Below are 24,748 nucleotides of genomic sequence, written 5' to 3'. Positions count from 1 at the left end.
AAGAACCACCGACCCACGAGAAGCTACTGGCAAGCTTTCTCACATACCCACATTGGCCGAATCCTAGACTCGAACCCACGCAGACAGAGGTGAGATGGCAGTGATCCGTAACGGAGAGCACTTTAGACCACTCAGCCACTCGGGGCTCCTGCCACTCATACATGAACTCTGATATCCAAGCATTGTTTACCTTCTTGTAATATTTTTAGTGAGTTGTTTTTTTTAGCCTTAGGATAAAGTGCATGTATTGACATTTAAATTTGAATTGAACATTATCAGATCTGTTCTTAAATATTCCTTTTAGAACATCTTGAACAATACATTACCAATTAACCAAGAAAAAATCAATGCTTACACAAATTTGTTTTCTTCCAGTTCCCCAATAAACTGGTTCTGGCTGGTTTCTCTAATGTGCTGATAGAATGCATAAAAATACTGTGTTTTGGGGGTTTCTGTACTGAAATTTTGTGTTAAAAATTCTTTTAATTTTAAAAAGTGATAGATTTCAACTATAAAACAGTATGTGCAGTAGATGGCCTTTAAAATGGTATTTTTTGCCTACTACCAGTAGAATCTTATGTATGCAGTTGTCTTGGTACTAAATAGCATGTTTGTGTTGCTATGCTGTAAAACACAAAACCAAAACCAAACCTTTTTTGACATCATGTTTTGTGAGACATCGCCATTCAGTGCTTATGTTTTACCTAGTTTTGTATTATGGCAGGAGCATTTAATAAAGTTAATGAATTTTCTTGTTTTACATGTAACAACCTTTATAAATTCTGCTCAGTTTTTTCATGATGGAAGTACTTTTATGTTTACAATATCAAGATGGAAGTACTGTTGTGTGTAGTATGTCAAGATGGAAGTACTATAGTGTGTAGTATGTCAAGATGGAAGTACTATAGTATGTAGTATGTCAAGATGAAAGTACTATAGTGTGTAGTATGTCAAGATGAAAGTACTATAGTGTGTAGTATGTCAAGATGGAAGTACTATAGTGTGTACTATGTCTATAGTGTGTAGTATGTCAAGATGGAAGTACTATAGTGTGTAGTATGTCAAGATGGAAGTACTATAGTGTGTAGTATGTCAAGATGGAAGTACTATAGTGTGTTGTATGTCAAGATGAAAGTACTATAGTGTGTAGTATGTCAAGATGGAAGTACTATAGTGTGTAGTATGTCAAGATGGAACTACTATAGTGTGTACTATGTCAAGATGAAAGTACTATAGTGTGTAGTATGTCAAGATGGAAGTACTATAGTGTGTAGTATGTCAAGATGGAAGTACTATAGTGTGTAGTATGTCAAGATGAAAGTACTATAGTGTGTAGTATGTCAAGATGGAAGTACTATAGTGTGTAGTATGTCAAGATGGAAGTACTATAGTGTGTAGTATGTCAAGATGGAAGTACTATAGTATGTAGTATGTCAAGATGGAAGTACTATAGTGTGTAGTATGTCAAGATGGAAGTACTATAGTGTGTAGTATGTCAAGATGGAAGTACTATAGTGTGTAGTATGTCAAGATGGAAGTACTATAGTGTGTAGTATGTCAAGATGAAAGTACTATAGTGTCTAGTATGTCAGGATGGAAGTACTATAGTGTGTAGTATGTCAAGATGGAACTACTATAGTGCGTAGTATGTCAAGATGAAAGTACTATAGTGTCTAGTATGTCAAGATGGAAGTACTGTAGTGTGTAATATGTCAAGATGGAAGTACTATAGTGTGTAGTATGTCAAGATGGAACTACTATAGTGTGTAGTATGTCAAGATGGAACTACTATAGTGTGTAGTATGTCAAGATGAAAGTACTATAGTGTCTAGTATGTCAAGATGGAAGTACTATAGTGTGTAGTATGTCAAGATGGAAGTACTATAGTGTGTACTATGTCAAGATGAAAGTACTATAGTGTCTAGTATGTCAGGATGGAAGTACTATAGTGTGTAGTATGTCAAGATGGAACTACTATAGTGTGTAGTATGTCAAGATGAAAGTACTATAGTGTCTAGTATGTCAAGATGGAAGTACTGTAGTGTGTAATATGTCAAGATGGAAGTACTATAGTGTGTAGTATGTCAAGATGGAACTACTATAGTGTGTAGTATGTCAAGATGAAAGTACTATAGTGTCTAGTACGTCAAGATGGAAGTACTATAGTGTGTAGTATGTCAAGATGGAAGTACTATAGTGTGTACTATGTCAAGATGAAAGTACTATAGTGTGTACTATGTCAAGATGGAAGTACTATAGTATGTAGTATGTCAAGATAGAAGTACTATAGTGTGTAGTATGTCAAGATGAAAGTACTATATTGTGTACTGTGTCAAGATGGAAGTAGTTTTATGTGTACCATGTCAAGATGGAAGTACTATTATGTGTAGTTAGTCAAGACAGAAGTACTTTAGTGTGTAGTGTGTCAAGATGGAAGTGCTATAGTGTGTAGTATGTCAAGATGGAAGTACTATAGTGTGTACTATGTCAAGATGGAAGTACTTTTATGCATATTATGTCAAGATGGAAGTACTTTTATATATATATACTTTGTAACTCATATTTTTAAAGCTGGGAAGAAGAAAAAATTATGTTAAAAATAATTCAAAATATTATATTGATTATATAGCTAATTGATTGTGGAGGGATTTTCATACAACCAAACTCTTGCCAGTATATTTAAAAGAATAATAGCAGTGTTTCAAATGAAAGTAATTTTTTAAAAGTCATGGATTCTTCCCTCCATCTTACTGATAGCATTTTGTTCAAAGTGGGCATAAATCCATAACTGATTATATATACCCCTGGCTTCATTCATTTTGGTAACATTTCAAACATAACAGACATTAAAGTATAGCTCAAGACACTTCATGATCTATATTCAGCTGGAGACCGAGTGTCGAATTGAAATCACTAAGAGAATTGTCAAGTTTTGCAGACAACAGGGTGGCAGGAAGAAGAAGCAGGAGGATAAATGGCAAGTTGAATCAGTAAAAGATTTTACTTCCATTGTGATGTGCTGTCATCATACATATTATTCATACATCCCTTCTTTGTTTATCTGTTTTCTTTCTTAAAATTATTTCAGTGCATTGGCACAAAAGAACTGAATATTGTGGTCATCATTTTGTTTCTTTTTTAAACTTCCCTTTTTAAGTCTGTTTTCTTTTCTTTTTCATTATTGATAATTCAGTGCAGACACAGAAAAAACTGAATATTAAACTTATTTATTATGCATCAGTTATACAGTTTGTTATATCGTACATTTATGACAACTCAGATGTTTTTCATGAAATGGTCTTTGTGGTGGTTGAAATAACCGACCTTGGATGGACAAACTCAACCCTTGTTTCTGTGACAGAACCAGAAATCAGACTTGGTTCCATGGAGGTGCAGAAGTCATAGCATTGTACAAGTGATCATTTTGCGTCCTTTTTCATGTGTCCCTTATTTGTCACTTAAACTTTTTTCTTGTAAAATTTTATTTCAAAGCAGACACAAACAAAAACTGAATGTTAAACTTTATTTTGCATCAGTTATATAAACTGTAACACCCTGTACTCATGACAGCTCAGATGTTTAAATGAAATGGTCTTTGTGGTGGTGGAAACCACAAATCTTGGATGGTTAACCCCAACCCTTGTATATCTGGCAAAACCACATATCAAACTTTGGTCCACAAGAGTACAAAGCTTGAGCATTGTTGCTGTGTCATTTGCACGTAAACTTGTGAATTCTTTTTCATAAGTATTAAAAATGAGCTAAAAGATTCTTATGTATATGGCAAATGAGATGATAAATGAAACTTTAAATTTAATATGACATCACATTTTAATATAGAACACCAACAGTAATTATCCTCTTTGACTCAGAATTTCATGTCCATCCACCCATCAGTCTGTCCATCCATGTATCTATCATACAATATTGCCCATGCAGTGACTAGCACGTTTTTTTATGGATTACTTTGAAACTTAGAGCATATTATGGTCATCATCTATTGTTGTTATTTTGTGTTTAATTCCATTTCTCAGTGCAACATAGGGGAAACCCTCATAAGAACCATTGACCCATGGGAAGCTACTGGAAGCTTTCTCACATACCCACATTGGCCAAACCCAAGACTTGAACCCACATGGTGATATGACTATGGTCTTAAACTAAGTAACAGAAAATAGCATAAACCAACAAGTTTGTAAAATTCAACAAATAATTTAATTTCCCAGAATACAAAGTGAAAATTTAATAAGAAATTACTGCATTGTGAATAAAAACCCCAATAGTCCTAAAAGTTCTATCACAGGTTCAAAAGTATAGAGTATTCCAAATGAGTTCCTGTGGTGTTGCAAATGAATTCCAATTTTGAGTGTGCTGATGTACCAGTAATCTGGAATAGTGGTGATGTGCTAACAGTCTTGATGTATCAGAATAATATAATCCAGAATGTATGTAACTGAATTCTAAATAATCCCCAAAATACTGATTTAGTCCAAAATGAGCACTTTGTAATTCCAGTTTATAATTTTTGAAAAATAAATCCCCTCAAATATTAACTAACTAAAACTACAATTGATTCCTCAGAAAACTGATGTTAAGATAGGAATGAGTAATTCTAACATAAACAGCCTTAATATAAAAAAATAAGACACAATAAGAGGACCAGGATGAGTGTCAAAACTTCATTTCTACAACATTTTAAGTTGTCAACAAGATCAGGGATATTACTAAATGTTTAGTAAAGAACATTGCAAACATCAGGTACACCATGAATTCTGAGGGGAAAACCAATGTTCTGACCTCCAAGTAAACATGTTTTCCAACAATTAATAATAATCGTTATATATAATCTTCAGATAGAAATTAGCTATGTAATATGTTGTTTACAATGAAAAGGATGTTTCCAGGTAGGCCCAAACTCCTACCCTCAGTTATGGACATAGGTCAATCACAAATACAGATTAAATATACATAACAGCAGACAGAGGTGAGATGGCAGTGATCGATAAATGTGAGCACTTTAGACCACTTGGCCACCAGGAGCTCCAACCCTACCATCTTAATTGATTAATCACTGTACTCCCACTGTTTGTTAGGAGTTATTGGCCTTTTTAGTTTATGGCTGGATGCAGTATTTTACACAATCTTTTGAACTCAACTACCATATTTTGGTGTGTTTAATTTGCACTGATATATAACACACACTCAGATTTTCAACACAGAATGAAGGACAAAACTTAGTTTTGCCATATAACGTTCATGTGATATAATACATTTTAAAGTCTTGATGATTCATTTCATAGTGTGCCAAGAGTCAGCCATTTGGATAGTGCACTGACGATCATTTGTTACATGACATTTGATTTGTTTACAATAAACCAGTGCTTGACTGTTTCTCTGGTCTTAATGTACATATATTGCACCCAACCGTGACAAAAAAATATTTTTTGAAAGATATGGAACAAACAGTCTGTAATATTGAAAATATATTCTTCTAAATTTTTGGTTGGCCCTTAAAAAGGCAGTTTTAAGATTTGCTTTCTTGATGGAGCTCTGTCTATTGCATCTAATCTCTCTTCATCATTGTCACATCTGAAAAGTCATTATTTGCCCTATTCTGTAATTCTTATCTAGACTGCTCCTGTGGCCTAGTGGTTAATGTGTCTACCTTGGATGTGGGATTTCGTGGGTTTGAACCCTGACTGAGTCATACTAAAGACTTATAAAAATGGTACTAACAGCTGCCTCGCCTGGTGTCAGAATAATGTGACTTGGTTGGACATGATGTTACCTGTCTGTGGCATTATGCCCCAGTGCTAGACATCTCTGTAAACTGCCACACTACGGACATCATAGCAGTATGACTGCAAAATTGTTAAAGCTACATTAAAAATCCAAATCACACACAGACACACACACACACACATTCTTATCTTCTCTATAACAGAAGACTCTCCTAAAGCGAACTTCCTCCTGCTTAACCGAAAGGCAATTTATATTTAAATTGTCACAACATTTATGTCCATATATACTCAAATTAATTTTAAATCCAAACATTTATAATGCTGTGTTGTTTTCTCTGCAAGCAAAGTGGTTTCCATTCCCACCAAAGAGCATTATCCTTTGCCAGCAAGTGCATGTACACTTTCTGTAGTTAGGTGGCAATTGCTCTGATCTTTGCCCATGCTAAGCATAGCTGTTACTTTAAGTTGAAAAACCTGACACTGATCTTTGTCCATGCTAAGCATAGATATTACTTTAATTCAGAAACCTGACACTGATCTTTGTCCATGCTAAGCATAGCTATTACTTTAATTCAAAAACCTGACACTGATCTTTGTCCATGCTAAGCATAGCTATTACTTTAATTCAAAAACCTGACACTGATCTTTGTCCATGCTAAGTATAGCTATTACTTTAATTCAAAAACCTGACACTGATCTTTGTCCATGCTAAGCATAGCTATTACTTTAATTCAAAAACCTGACACTGATCTTTGTCCATGCTAAGCACAGCTGTTACTTTAAATTCAGATTCCTGACACTGATCTTTGTCCATGCTAAGCATAGCTGTTACTTCAAGTTCAAACACCTGACAGTGATCTTTGTGCATGCTAAGATAAGATAAGATAAGAATTCGTTATTTCAGACTACGTAGTCTATACATATAAATTAAAATATAGATATAAATTAAAAACACTGTAAACATAAAAAACATATATATCATATGTACAAGTATACAGATACATCTACACAATTAATTGCACCCTGCATTATTAAGAATGACATTAAGTGGCACAATTAAATAGTAATTTGTTCCATCAAATAATAATATGAGAATTTAAACAAATTTCATAGTTCCAAAGATATTTCAATATACAGTTCTTACTAGATATTCTTGTCATCATTGAGAATACATACTTTCTCATTACTTCATCAAAACTGAATACATTATAATTTACAAACATGTTGGAGGCACTGTTCCATCTAGGAAGTCCTAATAGAAAACAAAGACTATTATTATAACCAATAACTAGTTTTCTTTTGATACATTCACTAAAGTTTGTCCACAGAGGAGCACAGTACAGTGTGCAGCAATAAGATTTGAATAATATAATTTTGATATTCACTGAACAATTCTTAAATTTACGTAGAAGCATGTTTGTTCGAGTACACAAAAATTGGTGATGTCTCATTATATCTTCATCATCTGACCAATCAGATTTTAAAATATGACCAAAATACGTATAACTGTTGACATATGTAAGAGCATTGCCAATAAGATGTACAGGGGGAGGAGATGGTAATTTGAAAGAAGTTGGTTGAAAGACCATGCATACTGATTTTTTTGTATTATAGATGATATTATTCTCAAATGTGTATTGTTCACATATCTTTAATAATTTCCTTCAACCTGTGATAGAAGGACTTATCAATGACATCATCAGCAAAACTAATATTGTTAAGAAACAACACATTTGGTGGCAGATATAACCCCATGTAACACTGACCCAGCTTCTTACAATTTAACTCGTCCATATATATATATATATATATATATATATATATATATATATATATATTAAACAACAAAGGGGAAATAATACCTCACCACTCACCCCATTGGTTACATGGAAAGCACTAGATATTACATTTCCCCATCACACAAAATACAACTGTTTGCCATACCAGTTAACTAAAATATGATCTATGTTGACAGGTATTTTAATATCAGTCAACTTTAAAAAGAGTGTCCAATGATTGACCTTATCAAATACCTTACTAGCATCTAAAAAGCATGCAAACACTGGGCTGCCATGTTCTACATAATAGCTGACAGTTTCCTTAAAGGCATATAGGCATAAATCTGCTGAATGCTGCTTTTTAAAACCAAATTGATTATTGGAGATTGTGACTTCACATCTTTGCAGTATGATGCATTAAAATATTTTTGAAATAATAGTTGTAAGAGCTATAGGTCTGTAGTTATTTTTGTCCACCAGGTTACCAACTTTGCTTTTTAGTAGCGGTATAATTGTAACTTTTGTGAAATCATCTGGTACAAAGTTATGCAAAAACATACAGTTAAATAAAATCATCAAAAGCACATGAAGTCTAGTATCTGAAAATTTAAAATGTTACACATATAAAAAATCTGATCCTGGACATTTGCCACCATTTTGTCTTGTTAACTGCACTTTGGATCTCAGATAATGTGATTACCTCAATATGAGCAGAATTCAGTGCCGAGAGCACATGCTTCTTATTCGATTCATTTTTAACACCACTGAGCAAGTCTTCGAAATGATTTTTCCACATGTTGCATAAATTATTCTGACCATGGTTCCCATCAATGAAAATTGGTAGTTTATTGGAAGTTGTCATAGTATTATAGCTGTTTCTTTAAATTAAAAAACCTGACACTTTTTCAGTGAGTACACAGGTTAAGAAATTTACATGGGTAAAAATCTAGCGTTTCACCTTACCAATTATGTATCAAAGTAAATTAACATCCTTGTAAGAAACGAAGATAGATTTAAATTATATACAAATCATTGCATGTCAAAAAAAAACTATTTAAAAATAAATATGTCATTTAGTAAACAGTTTTAATTGCCTGAAGAGCTGAACTTAAGGAATAAAGGTGGGATATTATGTGGGCTATAGAGAATATGAATTATTCATAGTACATATAAGGCAATTAAAGGACTTAAGACTGAATTAATCATTGCACATATAAGGCAGTCAAAGGACTTAAGACTGAATTAATCATTGCACATATAAGGCAGTTAAAGGACTTAAGACTGAATTAATCATTGTACATATAAGGCAGTTAAAGGACTTAAGACTGAATTAATCATTGCACATATAAGGCAATTAAAAGACTTAAGACTGAATTAATCATTGCACATATAAGGCAGTTAAAGGACTTAAGACGGAATTAATCATTGCACATATAAGGCAGTTAAAGGACTTAAGACTGAATTAATCATTGTACATATAAGGCAGTTAAAGGACTTAAGACTGAATTAATCATTGTACATATAAGGCAATTAAAAGACTTAAGACTGAATGTATGAATTAATCATAGTACATATAAAGCAATTAAAGGACTTAAGACTGAATTAATCATTGCACATATAAGGCAGTTAAAGGTTTTAAGACTGAATTAATCATTGCACATATAAGGCAGTTAAAGGACTTAAGACTGAATTAATCATTGTACATATAAGGCAATTAAAAGACTTAAGACTGAATGTATGAATTAATCATAGTACATATAAAGCAATTAAAGGACTTAAGACTGAATTAATCATTGCACATATAAGGCAGTTAAAGGTTTTAAGACTGAATTAATCATTGCACATATAAGGCAGTTAAAGGACTTAAGACTGAATTAATCATTGTACATATAAGGCAATTAAAAGACTTAAGACTGAATGTATGAATTAATCATAGTACATATAAGGCAATTAAAGGACTTAAGACTGAATTAATCATAGTACACATAAGGTAGTTAAAGGACTTAAGACTGAATTAATCATAGTATATATAGGGCAGTTAAAGGACTTAAGACTGAATTAATCATAGTACATATAAGGTAGTTAAAGGACTTAAGACTGAATTAATCATAGTCCATATAGGGCAATTAAAGGACTTAAGACTGAATATATGAACTGTGGTCAAGATGAATTCACACAAGCTTTAAGTATTGATACTTCTGGATCACCACTCAGATGGAACATGCATTAAACTAATCCATTGGTGAAAAAAAGATGTCCTCCTAAATATGCTTCTGTTGGGAAAATTAACACTGTTGTTTTAGATCAACAGGTATCAATTACTGAACATTTACAGATATGATAATCATATTTGTTCTGCTGCAATGGTATACTTTGCATAGCATGACAGAATCAGAGATGCTCCCAGGGCACTCAATCACATGATTCGTGCAACATTTTTACAAATTTGCCCACTTGGAAAGCTGTGATGTGCAAGAACTCCAGCAAAATTAGTTTAAAGCCGTGCTCATTATTAAATGTTATTTTCATTGTTTGTTCTCCATACAGCAGTACTTCTGAAACATATCTGTTGTTTGTTGTTTTGGACAATTGTATATGTGACATTTTCTATGTTTCAGTGAGGTTACATGGGATGATGTAGTGGTCACACTTCAGGGTTACCTGTCACACCTGGAGACCCTGAATAATGAAGTGGTCCTTTCCATGAGCCAGGCAGAAGATCCAAAGATTCAAGGCTATGCTGAAGCATATGACTTGTCACGTGGCCTGGAGACCAAGGTAGGCATGTTTTAGAGAAAATTTCTAAATTTTTCTGTTAATGGATAATAATACATAAATGCTCATTTTTGTGAATGATATCTATGTTTTGCATTCATTGGTAAAAACAACAAAACCTTGCAGATTGTTTCATGACATTTCAGATCAATGAACACAAATGCAAAATTATGTTGCATCCATGTATTTTGTGACAAAAATGACTCATCGTGAGATGATTCTGAGATTTAATGTTAGTGGAAGTAATACATTATTACTACATTCATTTTTTGATACATCTTTTCCTAGTGCTAATTTCCAGTCCAAGCACATTATTTCCTCCTAGAGGTCTAGAACAAAAAACAACATGATATCCGTTTGATACCTTACTCCACTTCCTACAGATGAAGTTTCATCCTTCATTTCCTTGCACTTTATGCATTATATGTCTTTCTATAGGACCTTATGCATTTATATTTATGTCTGTTGGACTTGAAGCATTTATTTGTATGTCTATTGCACTTTATGCATTTATATTTATCTGTTGGACTTGAGGCATTCATATGTATGTCTGTTGGACTTGAGGCATTTATTTGTATGTCTATTGCACTTTATGCATTATATGTCTTTCTATAGGACCTTATGCATTTATATTTATGTCTATTGTTTTTTATGCATTATATGTATGTCTATAGGACCTTATGCATTTATATTTATGTCTATTGGACCTGAGGCATTTATTTATATGTCTATTGCACTTTATGCATTTATATGTATGTCTATTGCGCTTTATGCATTTATATGTATGTCTTTTGGACTTTATGCATTTATATGTATGTCTATTGCACTTTATGCATTATATGTCTTTCTATAGGACCTTATGCATTTATATTTATGTCTATTGCACTTTATGCATTATATGTATGTCTATAGGACCTTATGCATTTATTTGTATGTCTATTGCACTTTATGCATTCATATATATGTCTGTTGGACTTGAGGCATTTATATGTGTGTCTTTTGCACTTTATGCATTTATATGTATGTCTGTTGGACTTAGGCATTTATTTGTATGTCTATTGCACATTATGCATTCATATATGTCTTTTGGACTTCAGGCATTTATTTGTATGTCTTTTGCACCTTATGCATTCATATGTATGTCTTTTGGACTTGAGGCATTTATATGTATGTCTATTGCACTTTATGCATTCATATTTATGTCTGTTGGACTTCAGGCATTTATGTGTATGTCTATTGGACTTAAGGCATTTATATGTATGTCTGTTGGACTAAAGGCATTTATATGTATGTCTGTTGGACTAAAGGCATTTATATGTATGTCTGTTGGACTAAAGGCATTTATTTGTATGTCTTTTGGCCACTCAGGTCTTCATCAGATTACTCAACTTTTGGCTTTTCTACTATCAGTTGTGTGTTGTTTTGTATTTGCCAATTTCTCCATAGTCCTTGCTTTGTTTTCATGTATTTTTAAGGTTTTGAGTACATAGCAATGCAGTGCTTCCTGTGTTTTATCCCTCAAAAAGCTGCTGCATCAGATAAATAATTCATGCCCTTTTGTTGCTCTGGTTCGTATTTGTATTTATATATTTCCTTTCAGTCATCAATAATGCCTTGAAGCATTGTCAAATAATTACATAGAATGGCAGTGTGGGACACTAGCTTCACCTGTCTTGCACACATGGGATGAGTACGCAATGCATGGATGGTTGCCCCATTTGTTTTTTGTGTCCCAGTGATGTTGGGAACTTCAGTGAAAATTGCAGAGCCTACATGATCTGGAATAAGGGTTGTGCTTCTTCATCTTTGGATGACCTCTCCAATTCTGCCAATGGGGACTACAGCTGATCTTCTGTTTTCAGTTACCCCAGTCAATGATCACTGAACACTAGTTGCTAAAGATATAGCACCAGACACCAAGTACTGATTACAGGCATCTGACATTAGTCTTTGGACCAGGTGCCAAGTTTTGACTGCCTGTGAATGCATAAAGCCCAAAAGACATACATATAAATGCATAAAGTCCAAAAGACATACATATAAATGCATAAAGTGCAATAGACATGCATATAAATGCCTCAAGTCCAAAAGACATACATATAAATGCATAAAGTGCAATAGACATGCATATAAATGCATAAAGTCCAAAAGACATACATATAAATGCATAAAGTGCAATAGACATGCATATAAATGCATAAAGTCCAAAAGACATACATATAAATGCATAAAGTGCAACAGACATACATATAAATGCATAAAGTGCAATAGACATGCATATGAATGCATAAAGTCCATAAGACATACATATAAGTGAATAAAGTGCAACAGACATACATATAAATGCATAAAGTGCAAAAGACATACATATAAATGCATAAGTCCAAAAGACATACATATAAATGCATAAAGTGCAACAGACATACATATAAATGCATAAAGTGCAATAGACATACATATAAATGCATAAAGTGCAATAGACATACATATATATGCCTGTCTAGAGAAAGGCATTGGTTGAATAACCTTTCTTTCTCTATTTTTCTATTCGGTCCCTACAGGGAATGGACTTTGAATTTAGAGAACATTTTTGGAAAAATTGTGTTGATACCCCTCAATTTTCTATGTGCCCATTCAACTGTTACAGAACTTGGGGACTCCCAACACCAGTCTTGAGTCAGCTATGTCACATTTTCTCCACCATGGTTGACTTTGCCATGGTTTATGGATCATCACATCAGATACATGCAGAATCTTTCCCACATCCTCTGACCTTGTTGTCAAGAGAAGTGAAGTGGATCATGATTCACTGCCTTTGGTGCCAAGAGAGAATAAATAGTCCCTTTCTCCAGGGAGAGAGGATCAGTGGGCTAGTCCTGTCTCCTTGTGTTAAAAGTCTTCCTTCTCTCCCAAGAATTGTCAAGGAGGAGTGAAATTCATGCTTTGTGAGTGGTAGAGGGTTCTTTTATTTACATATACAGTAATAACTACAATTCAGTTTCTGTTTTTTACCAATGATATCACCTTTGGCAGCCCGTGTTCCTGTTGAAATCCCCACTTTCAGTCATATCTTTGCTAGGGATGATCAAGATAGATCAAATTTGAACTTTACAGTTTAATTTGTCTTATTCAAAAGGAAAAGAAAAGGTCCTAAGCATAATTTTCTCCCATGTAAAGGTACATCTGATACTTCACTGGCCACCATCTCAGTGTAGATTGTTTGGACTATTACAAGAGCTTATCAGTCTCTCTCTCATGAAAATCAAAGCTCGTGAGGTCAAGCCTACTGCAGTATCTAGGACCTATTTGAATCAATCCTCATTAGATGATGTCATGAAAGCTGCCTTCATTTAATCTCACTCTGCTTTCTCAATCATTTTATCTTTGATCACTGTCAGCCAAAGTGATGGTATTTGCACTTGAGCCCAGCTGTATAAGCCCAGCATGTTGTCAAGTCATCCACCAGTTTAAAGTAGAACATTCTACTGACAAGAGTGTTAGGTTCACTTTAACTGCTTGTCATAGGCCATTATCCCTCTACCAGGCTGGTAAGCTCTGCAATGCAACAAAGCAGGTAATGTTATTATTACTATTAAAATGTATTATATTTGGTGGTGGGTGCACTAATTTTACTGATGTAATACTTACTTGCTATTATTGACCAATTTCCTCCTCCCTCCCCTCCAATATGTCCTTCATTCGATCCACGTCAAAGAAGAGTGATATTCTTATTGTCAGAAGTGGACAAAGGTATCAGACTGGGATCTCATAATTAATTCTAGACCTACAGTAATTGTTGGAGGGAATAATGACTTTAGACTGGTAACTAATGCCAGTAAAATATATAGCAGTGCCATAAATATAGGTTAGGATTTGTTTTACAAAAAAAACATACCTTTTGAATACATGTTCATCTACTCAACTCAAAAAATTAGTCCCACCGAATCCCACCAGCCACAAAGAAACTACATATCACTGATGTCACACGATATATAGAATCTTTGACACAAGTGTTTATTATATAAGAAATTTGGGAAATGAGTTAAATAGTAGCTGGGAGTGGAGAGTGGCATATTAATGAACAATGAAAATGAGTTTGAGATCATGTTTTATCACAAAATGTAGAGATCTTTGCATTTCTCTTTGGCATTGCTACACAGAAAGTGTCATGCTACAGTGAATTATTTTTAGCTCACTTGGCTATATGCTTGTACAACAGTGAATGATTGTTAGATCACTGGACTATAAGCTTGTACAGCAGTGAATGATTGTTACTTCACTGGATGATAAGCTTGTATAACAGTGAATGATTGTTAGTTCACTGGATGATAATTTGTAAAACAGTGAATAATTTTTAGCTTACTGGGCCATATTGTTTGTACAACAGTGAATGATTGTTAGTTCACTGGACGATAAGCTTGTACAAGAGTGAATGATTGTTAGCTCACTGGATCATATGCTTGTATTATAGTGAATGATTGTTAGCTCATTGGATGATAAGCTTGTACAACAGTGAATGTTAGCTCATTGGACCATTTAACACAAAATGTAGAGGTCTTTTTGTTACTCTTTGGCATTGCTACACAGAAAGTGTCATGCTACAGTGAATAATTTTAGCTCACTGGGCCATATGCTTGTACAGCAGTGAATGATTGTTAGATCACTGGACTATAAGCTTGTACAGCAGTGAATGATTGTTAGCTCATTGGACCATTTAACACAAAATGTAGAGATCTTTTTGTTACTCTTTGGCATTGCTACACAGAAAGTGTCATGCTACAGTGAATAATTTTAGCTCACTGGGCCATATGCTTGTACAACAGTGAATGATTGTTAGCTCATTGGACCAAAAGCTTGTACAACAGTGAATGATTCTTGGCTCACTGGACAATAAACTAGTACAACCATGAATGATTGTTAGTTCACTGGAACATAAGTTTGTACAATAGTGAATTACTGTTAGCTCACTGGACCAAAAGCTTGTATGACAGTGAATGCTTTTTAACTCACTTGACCATAATCTTCTACAATAGTGAATGCTTTTTAGCTCACTGGACAGTAAGTTTGTACAACAGTGAATGATTGTTAGTTCACTGGACCATAAGTTTGTACAACAGTGAATGATTGTTAGTTCAGTGGACCATAAGCTTGCACAACAGATGCTGATCCACTATCAGATATGGTAATAATTTCCAAATATAGAGTAACCTTTTAACAACTTTTTTTCCCCAATTATTTAATAGAATAATGATCCTACTTTACAGAAAGCATTTGGGTGTGGAGACCTTTAAGATTTGTACACATGATGCAGATGTGGATCAAATATTGTTGCTGTTACTAAAATAGACAAATCTTCAAACAACTTTTTTTCCAAAACTATTGAATAGAATCTGGCCAAATTTGACAGAAAGCATCCTGGCATAAAGACCTCACAAGTTGTACAGTTCATGCTGATCTGTTTAAAATATGTCCACTATTGCTGAAAATTAAACTAAAACTTTAAATGACCTCTTCTCCAAAACAAATAAATAGAATTTGTATGTGTTGGCATTTAACACCACCACAGCATAAAAATGGTTATACATTATGTACAAATCGGAAGTAAAGTTCTAAAAAGGAACAATTAAGAATTGTACCAAACTTTTAGAAGCATTCCAAATAAATGTAAACATGAATGACTACAAGTAAAATGGTACAGATATAAAAGTTTTGTCAAACAAGTATAAAAAATATAATAGTAAAAATGTAAAATTCATAAAAATATGCTCACAATTTGTTATGGAAACTGCAGAACCTCAAATAGTCTCAGATTTCCTCAGGTGGCACATCATCATAAAGTTCCATCATAGAATTTGACCAAACTGGACAGAAAGCATCCTGGCTCAAAGACCACTGAAGGATTTAGAGATTGATGGAAGTATGCCCAAACTTGATTGAAAGCATCCTGGCTTGATGACCATTGAAGTTTATGCAAATTGATAAAAATATGCCCAAATTTGACAGAAAGCATCCTGGCTCCAAGACCATTAAACTTTATACAAATTGACGTAAATATGCCAAAATTTGACAGAAAGCATCCTGGCTCAAAGACCATTGAAGTTTATACAAATTGATGTAAATATGCCCAAATTTGACAAAAAGCATCCTGGCTCAAAGACCATGACAGAAAGCATCCTGGCTTGAAGACCATTGAAGTTTATACAAATTTATATAAATATGCCAAAATTTGAAAGAAAGCATCCTGGCTCAAAGACCATTGAAGTTTATACAAATTGATGTAAATATGCCAAAATTTGACAGGCCATTGGCTTGAAGACCATTGAAGTTCATACAAATTGATGTAAATATGCCAAAATTTGACAGACCATTGGCTTGAAGACCATTGAAGTTCATACAGACTGATGTAAATATGCCCAAAATTTGACAGAAAGCATCCTGGCTTGAAGACCATTGAAGTTTATGCAAATTGATATAAATATGCCAAAATTTGAAAGAAAGCATCCTGGCTTGAAGACCATTGAAGTTTATACAAATTGAAGTAAATATGCCCAAATTTAACAGAAAGCATCCTGGCATGATGCAGATTACTGGTATGCTAATCGATGCCAGTTATTGCTAAACATTAAAGTTTCTTTTGATTACCTCATAACCAGATGTGATCAGACTTTACAGATGGCATTCTGGCATTTCAGTTTGATATCAAATGATACCAATCCACTATTAGATGTGGGCTTGAAAATTGTTCTGCAACTGTTACTCATACTGCATACAGTTTACTTGTTCGATGACTGAAAACATGAACTTCGTGTGTGACATATTTTGACAAGACTTGTACATTCAAGCTTTTCTGATGCTTTTTTTAATGCTGTACATGCTGTATCTGTTTCCTTTCTAAGTGCATCCCTAAAAGCTTAGGATAATTTTGAGTTTGCACATAATGGATATTTACGTCAAAATTGACAAAATAGCACACCACACTTTACATCATACTCAGTTTAATGCAATTTTTATAGCCATGCCTGTTGAAGATTTTTCTTACTTTTGTAAGAACAGTACTGCTTTGTATGTAATTTCCTTTACTCTGCTTGATTTTTCTCTTTCTTACTTTTCATCCTTTTATCTCCCTGCCCCACCACTGACAAACTTGTGAAAGTCTGACATACCTACTGTTCAGATGATTACAGTTGACATCTGTTGATGACATCCCTAGCATGCAGAAATTGCCTATAGCAACTGATGGAATAACCACTTTGCAAACCAGCCCATACTGTTTAGTATTTTTCATTAAAGTTCTAAATGAACTGCACTGAATGTAAAGTTGTTGGTAACCAGTTGCTAAATTCAAAACACTTCTGCTCTAAACATAGGAAATGAGGGCATATTCCTGATGCATGGGATGCTTATTTAAATCTAATTTATGTTAAAAGACATCAAATGATTAAGTTGTAATATCAGGTTAGTGTGTATCTAGATGATGGTACATCTGAAGCCAACAGCAACAAATATTTCTGTTCATTATGAATTCTAAATAAAAGAAGCCATTAATTAGATTTGTTCTTTTTATTTGATAACAGACTGATTTCAGTGGCACTAAGTAATGAACAAGTCAGTGAATGTACTTAGACACATCAACTTGAACAGGAACATTCTGGATTAGAGGTCTTTCAGCATTGGAAATATTGATCATGATTAAAAAAAACAACTAAAGAAACCTTGATAAAGTTGTTTTCGGACAACAGCATTAGAAGAAAATTGAACAGAAAGCATCCTACTGACCCAGATATCTTGGCTGACTTCTCTTGCATTTAGGTATTAAGCAGATGTCAGCTAAGTGAGCAATATCAGGCCCACTTGGGCCTCTTTTTATTTGATCACATAACCATGAGGTACCATGAGTTTTGGTGTATAGTCAAGTATCCCATTTGGCTTGGAGAAATATCAAGCATTTTCCCAGAGCCTATGACACACTGTCTGCTTTTGTGATACTAAGAATAGTTAGTGTTTATAATAATTGGAACACATTTCTGTATATAGCTCCAGTGTCCTTTTGGGTTTCAAAAAGTCCATCATTTTGTTTAAAGGGACAAAACTCAGATTCTTAGCTTGAGGTGGAAATGGTTACAGTTATTACCTTGATATAGTTGGATTATCAAACAATGCATCATTTCAGTAGAAAATGCTCATACAAAGAATATTGCTTTAATATTTATGACAATATTCTTTGAATTTTTTAATCAGTTCAACCTAAGAGATAAATAGAAGAAAACACATATTCTAGATTAATGTATCCTGAGGGATATTGGTATTTAGAAATAAAGGGATATTGGTATTTGCATAAAGGAGCATGATTTGGAATATCGGACAATTTGTTTTAATCCTTGTAAGTCTTTTACATACCATTTGTCTCCATTTAAGTAAAGCCAGTCTAGCTACCATACAACTAGAATTTAATTATTCTGATCCATTATAATTACCATTAATATAAAAATATAAAGATAACACTTTCTAATGACTTGTCAGATTTGACACACACAGCATTTTAGCAGCAAGATCTTAAAAATGTATACCAATAGTGATATCTTTTATCAAATGTATATTTAGCTTAACATAAATTAAATATAAATTACCATTAATATAGAGATAACACTTTCTAATGACTTGTCAGATTTGACACACAGAGCATTTTAGCAGCAAGATCTCAAAAATGTATACCAATAGTGATATTTTTTATCAAATGTATATTTAGCTTTAACATAAATTATTATCTTAGAAAATTCCAAACCGAGTTAACAGAGTTGTGATATAAAGCATCCTGGCATTTGTTTTATGCCTGTATAAGTCATCTGGGTAATCTTAGTCCCATTTGGACTTTTTGCTTGTTTGACCCTTGAGGGTAGTAAAGAAACTGTTGAAAGTATTTTTTTAAAAATGTAATGAGAACTAAATTATCATTTGGATCTGCAAATCCTGCATTCATGGAAGCCTGTCAAAAGACACTTATTGGCGGTTAATGTGGGTATGTGAGAAAGTTTGCCAGTAGCTTCTCGTGGGTCAGTGGTTCTTTCTGGGGTTTTCCCGGGTTCTTTCTCCACCATTAATACTGGCCGCCATGAATAGTCTATCGTGTGCTGAAAAATGGTATTAAACCCTACAATAGCAATAACAACAACAACAACAACACTTATTGGAGGTAACTGTATGTAGCCCTGCAGAGCACCTGGGCTACAATTACTGTCACCAAGTGAGCTATTGATAATGAAAATTATTATTATTATTATTATTATTATTATTGTTGTTGTCAGGTGTAATATGCTAGCCTGATTAAATTTTCACAAAATTACAGTAGATTTAGCATCTTAGTGAATAAAAAAATTCATGAGTAATGATGCATTATTGCATAGCAAAAATACCTTATGTAATTACTTGTAAGTCAAGTCAAACTGCAAACCACAATGATCATGATCTGCCTTATGGACCAGAGTATATGTTTGTTCTGCTGATTACTCATAGCAAGTAGCACAGACTCAGATCTCCGACACATTATGTGATGGCAGATCTGGGTCTTTGCAGTTTGCAGTTGGGCTCAACTTATAAGTAAGTACATATGGTATCTATGTGACTTCAGTTTTCTTGTGATATATGTTAGCGTTAATATAATGCTGCATACAGCTGCAGGTCCTGTACATTCACATGCTCCTTGACGGCCAGTCACTGGAGATGATTGATGACATTCTGACAGTGGCCCCACTGAGTGCATGGACTCCAGCTACTGTCACCAAAGGAGCCATGGAGGTCATTGTGAAAAGGCTCAGGTTTGTTATATTACTGTTATTTATACTGTCAAAAAAACTCCATGATACTTACATACTTAAGAATTATGCAGTCTTAGTTCTAATTTCATGTTGTGCGATGGGGGCAAGGAGGTTGATTGATATGTGCCAATTCAAAGTTGGTAGTTTCCTTTTACTTCTACTGTTTTCTCTGATTCAAGGATCACATTCATTTGGAACAGACTTGGGTCTTTCTACCAATAATCAAGAAAACACTTACAAAATATTCTAAAGCCACCATTGCATATACCAGGGTTGAAACTGCAATTAGAAAAAGGAGAGAAATCAATTAAGTTTTTTTATATAGCTGCACTTAGTTGTTTTATACTTCATTATGATGTGATCTGGATATAATGTGGTGATGCCACTGATCTCCATTGCCAAAAAAATCGGTATAATCTCAAGTTTCCATTGACTTGAAGATTTATATAAAGCCACATCATCATTCGTCTGTTAAATCATTACTGTATCCTGTGATTGTCTGCTGCTGTATTTACCAGGAGGCTATGGAACATCAAAAGTTGTGGTCAGCAAAAAAGTAAATTTTCGGTATGCTCTTTGACCTCTTCATCTGTACCATGCCTTAAGCATCTGTTAATTAATCCAGTCTTTGGTATCATACATTGATTGTGTAAATAAATAATTGGTAATAAAGTTTATCTGCTAAGACAAGCAAATGTAACCTTTAAATAGTACATGTGAAGCACAATTTTTGAAAGACATTAAAATATTGTGACATTTTGTAGCCATCGTGTGTATCATCAGAAAATAACCGTTACAAGTGCGATGTTACAGACTCAGCCTTGCTCGCATGCTGCTGAGAGTAACATACAGCATATATCACTGAAGGCAAAGTAAATTCGAAATCCTGTCAGCATCTCAGCAGTATGTAGGCACCTGTATATCTGAGTGGAATTTGCATGATTGTTGAACCCCCTGGCAGAGCTCATACAATGTGGGAATACACAGGGTTCCTGTTCATGTCCTTCACAGGGTCATTACCATTTGGGACAGAAGGAAATGTGATATTTTTTTGCTAGTGAAAATCAACTGTATATGATCTTTGCCAACCTGTGTCAGAACTAAATTAGGAAAGAACATAAACTGATATATTTATAAAATCCCTTTTCCACAGTTCTTTTGATCACCAATTGTGATCTATGGACCCATTAAACAGCGACACATGGATTCAAAGAAAACAACACTTTAATTTTCTAACAGATATCTTTATTTCAATCAGTTGGTAAGTTTGCAAGCTGGATTACAATAAAGTAAAAAAGTACATATATATGTACATAAGTAAACTGAAACCCTGTTAATTGGATTGGAAATTAAAAGCAAGAATGCTGGTCAGATGCCAGCTTTGTTTTAGCTTGTGTTGCGTGTATAGCAGCTTGGGAATGAAATTGTGAAATAGATTTGCCACATTAGAATATTCGGATAGTCATTATTGCAGTTGGCTTTATTTCAGGAATGACACAGACATACCAGATTATGCTGTTGAGATGGATGCTCTGGTAACACTTAGGACCATTGTCAAAAATGTACAGGAGCATGTGGATGAGGGGTTAGTATGAAAAAATCATGATCAATTTAGAGCTTGGAAATTAACAATGTTTGAAGTTGACCCATATAAACTGCATTAATAACTGGCTCAGCGTCTCCATGTATCCCACAGCTTGAGTACCAGTAAATGTTAACATTTCTAACATTCAGGAACACTAGTTACTGTTAGGCAAGTTCCAGAGAAAAGTAATTACTGTTAGGCAGCAAATTCTAGGGAACAGTAGTTGCCTTCTGGCAAGTTCCAGAGAAAAGTAATTACTGTTAGGCAGCAAATTCTAGGGAACAGTAGTTGCCTTCAGGCAAGTTCCAGAGAAAAGTAATTACTGTTAGGCAGCAAATTCTAGGGAGCAGTAGTTACCTTCAGGCAAGTTCCAGAGAAAAGTAATTACTGTTAGGCAGCAAATTCTAGGGAACAGTAGTTACCTTCAGGCAAGTTCCAGAGAAAAGTAATTACTGTTAGGCAGCAAATAGTAGTTACTGTTATGCAAGTTCCAGGGAATAGTACTTTCAAACAAGTTCTAAGGAACAGTAGTTACTTTCAGTGAAGTTCCAGGGAACAGTAGTTACTTTCAGGCAAGTTCCAGAGAAGAATAGTTACTTTCAGGCAAGTTCTAGGAAACAGTAGTTACTTTCAGGCAAGTTCTAGGAAACAGTAGTTACTTTCAGGCAAGTTCCAGGGAATAGTAATTACTTTCAAACAAGTTCTAGGAAACAGTAGTTACTTTCAGGCAAGTTCTAGGAAACAGTAGTTACTTTCAGGCAAGTTCTAGGAAACAGTAGTTACTTTCAGACAAGTTCTAGGAAACAGTAGTTACTTTCAGGCAAGTTCTAGGAAACAGTAGTTACTTTCAGACAAGTTCTAGGAAACAGTAGTTACTTTCAGGCAAGTTCTAGGAAACAGTAGTTACTTTCAGACAAGTTCTAGGAAACAGTAGTTACTTTCAGGCAAGTTCTAGGAAACAGTAGTTACTTTCAGGCAAGTTCTAGGAAACAGTAGTTACTTTCAGGCAAGTTCTAGGAAACAGTAGTTACTTTCAGACAAGTTCTAGGAAACAGTAGTTACTTTCAGGCAAGTTCTAGGAAACAGTAGTTACTTTCAGACAAGTTCTAGGAAACAGTAGTTACTTTCAGGCAAGTTCTAGGAAACAGTAGTTACTTTCAGACAAGTTCTAGGAAACAGTAGTTACTTTCAGGCAAGTTCTAGGAAACAGTAGTTACTTTCAGGCAAGTTCTAGGAAACAGTAGTTACTTTCAGGCAAGTTCTAGGAAACAGTAGTTACTTTCAGGCAAGTTCTAGGAAACAGTAGTTACTTTCAGACAAGTTCTAGGAAACAGTAGTTACTTTCAGGCAAGTTCTAGGAAACAGTAGTTACTTTCAGACAAGTTCTAGGAAACAGTAGTTACTTTCAGGCAAGTTCTAGGAAACAGTAGTTACTTTCAGACAAGTTCTAGGAAACAGTAGTTACTTTCAGGCAAGTTCTAGGAAACAGTAGTTACTTTCAGGCAAGTTCTAGGAAACAGTAGTTACTTTCAGGCAAGTTCTAGGAAACAGTAGTTACTTTCAGGCAAGTTCTAGGAAACAGTAGTTACTTTCAGACAAGTTCTAGGAAACAGTAGTTACTTTCAGGCAAGTTCTAGGAAACAGTAGTTACTTTCAGACAAGTTCTAGGAAACAGTAGTTACTTTCAGGCAAGTTCTAGGAAACAGTAGTTACTTTCAGACAAGTTCTAGGAAACAGTAGTTACTTTCAGGCAAGTTCTAGGAAACAGTAGTTACTTTCAGGCAAGTTCTAGGAAACAGTAGTTACTTTCAGACAAGTTCAGAATGTCAGATTTATTCTTATACACCACTCCCACAATAACTCATGCCTGGCTAATTCTTGAACCTGCATGTAATGTTGAGTCAGGCATGGATTCCATTTTCTTTAATAGAAATTACTCAAAAGCTGTCCCCAGTTTGTTGAACATGAAGAAAGTCATGATCAAAATTGATAAATAAGACCTTCATATATCTCCCAAATCAGCATAATAAAATTCTCAACTTTTAGTAAGAAGTAATAAGGGTAACCATCATCAATGCCCTCTTGTACTGAAATGTGAAAATTGCCAATCTACCATCACAACTAAAGTCACAAGGATCTCATTGAGAACCTAATTATTTGCCCGCTTTGTTTTGATCTCCAAATTGCAGAATTATTTGCTATATTGTTACTCTCAATTAAAAGCACACCTGTTTATTGGGCAGATGTCAGACAGGTGAGCAATCTCAGGTCCAAGTGGGCTTCTTGGTTTTTAGTCTTTTCTTTTGTTTTATGATCATGTTTTATAACAAAATTTTCTCAAGTGTTCACTCATACTCACATCAGTTTTTTTTAATGATACTTTTGTATTGTCAAAATATTTAATTTGCTTAAATTGCAGTGGTCACTTGGTGAAAGCAGATGAAATTCCTATAATGCTGCGGCCATTTTGTTCAGATTCATCTGTGGCTGTACAGCCCAGGCTAGATGTACTACATATATTGGAAGAGGTATTGTATTATAGGATGTATCGGACCATGTACTACAGAATTATGGGATGATAATTTTGTAATAGAAGATTTATTGTGGTTTTGCAGTATGTAAATTAAATGTTATTGGCATTTTGTCAGTAACAAAGCACCAATTCAGCCTTACAGTTGAGACTTTTAGGACCTAGGTCTCTTTTCTAGAAAACTTATGAAAAATCTTGTTTCTACGTTTTGTTCTTTTTTAAAAGAATTATGTGATACCATGTGACATTGTAGTGCAATTGACTGCCACACATATTGTTATTACAAACTGGAATAAGTTGTCTGTAATTATGACAATGTTTGAAAGATTACTAGTTGGGTTCTTTCATCATGGTGTTGGTGACATCGCCTTTATAGCTTTACAGACATGTTATGACTGGATGCATTCCATTCCATTTTCTCCACCTCCTACATTTCACCCTTGGCGCTGATCAGAGCAGGTTATTTTTCAGTTTATATGATTTGTGTTGTTTACACTCTTGTCTGCATAGTTGTACTTTTCTTGTTT

At 34.2% G+C, this 24,748-nt stretch overlaps 1 protein-coding gene across 3 annotated transcripts in view; it reads left to right on the top strand.

Moving 5' to 3' along the window:
- Nucleotides 1–24,748, top strand: part of LOC149801591 (NBAS subunit of NRZ tethering complex-like) — a 249,282-nt gene that overhangs the window by 183,041 nt on the left and 41,493 nt on the right. For 2 of the 3 annotated variants that reach the window (XM_089955839.1, XM_089955838.1), the window contains exons 50-54: nucleotides 2,886–2,977; nucleotides 10,138–10,297; nucleotides 19,964–20,106; nucleotides 21,596–21,691; nucleotides 24,111–24,219. In XM_089955839.1, coding sequence (XP_089811965.1) covers nucleotides 2,886–2,977; nucleotides 10,138–10,297; nucleotides 19,964–20,106; nucleotides 21,596–21,691; nucleotides 24,111–24,219 — 600 coding nt within the window. Of the gene's footprint in view, nucleotides 1–2,885; nucleotides 2,978–10,137; nucleotides 10,298–19,963; nucleotides 20,107–21,595; nucleotides 21,692–24,110; nucleotides 24,220–24,748 lie in introns of those variants that run through there. The other variant, XM_089955840.1, reaches the window with a different exon arrangement.

The sequence above is a fragment of the Sinohyriopsis cumingii genome, chromosome 4, assembly GCF_028554795.1.
Source record: "Sinohyriopsis cumingii isolate HCF-2022 chromosome 4, ASM2855479v2, whole genome shotgun sequence".
Lineage (NCBI taxonomy): Eukaryota > Metazoa > Mollusca > Bivalvia > Unionida > Unionidae > Sinohyriopsis > Sinohyriopsis cumingii.
This window is presented reverse-complemented; position numbering and strand designations above follow the sequence as displayed.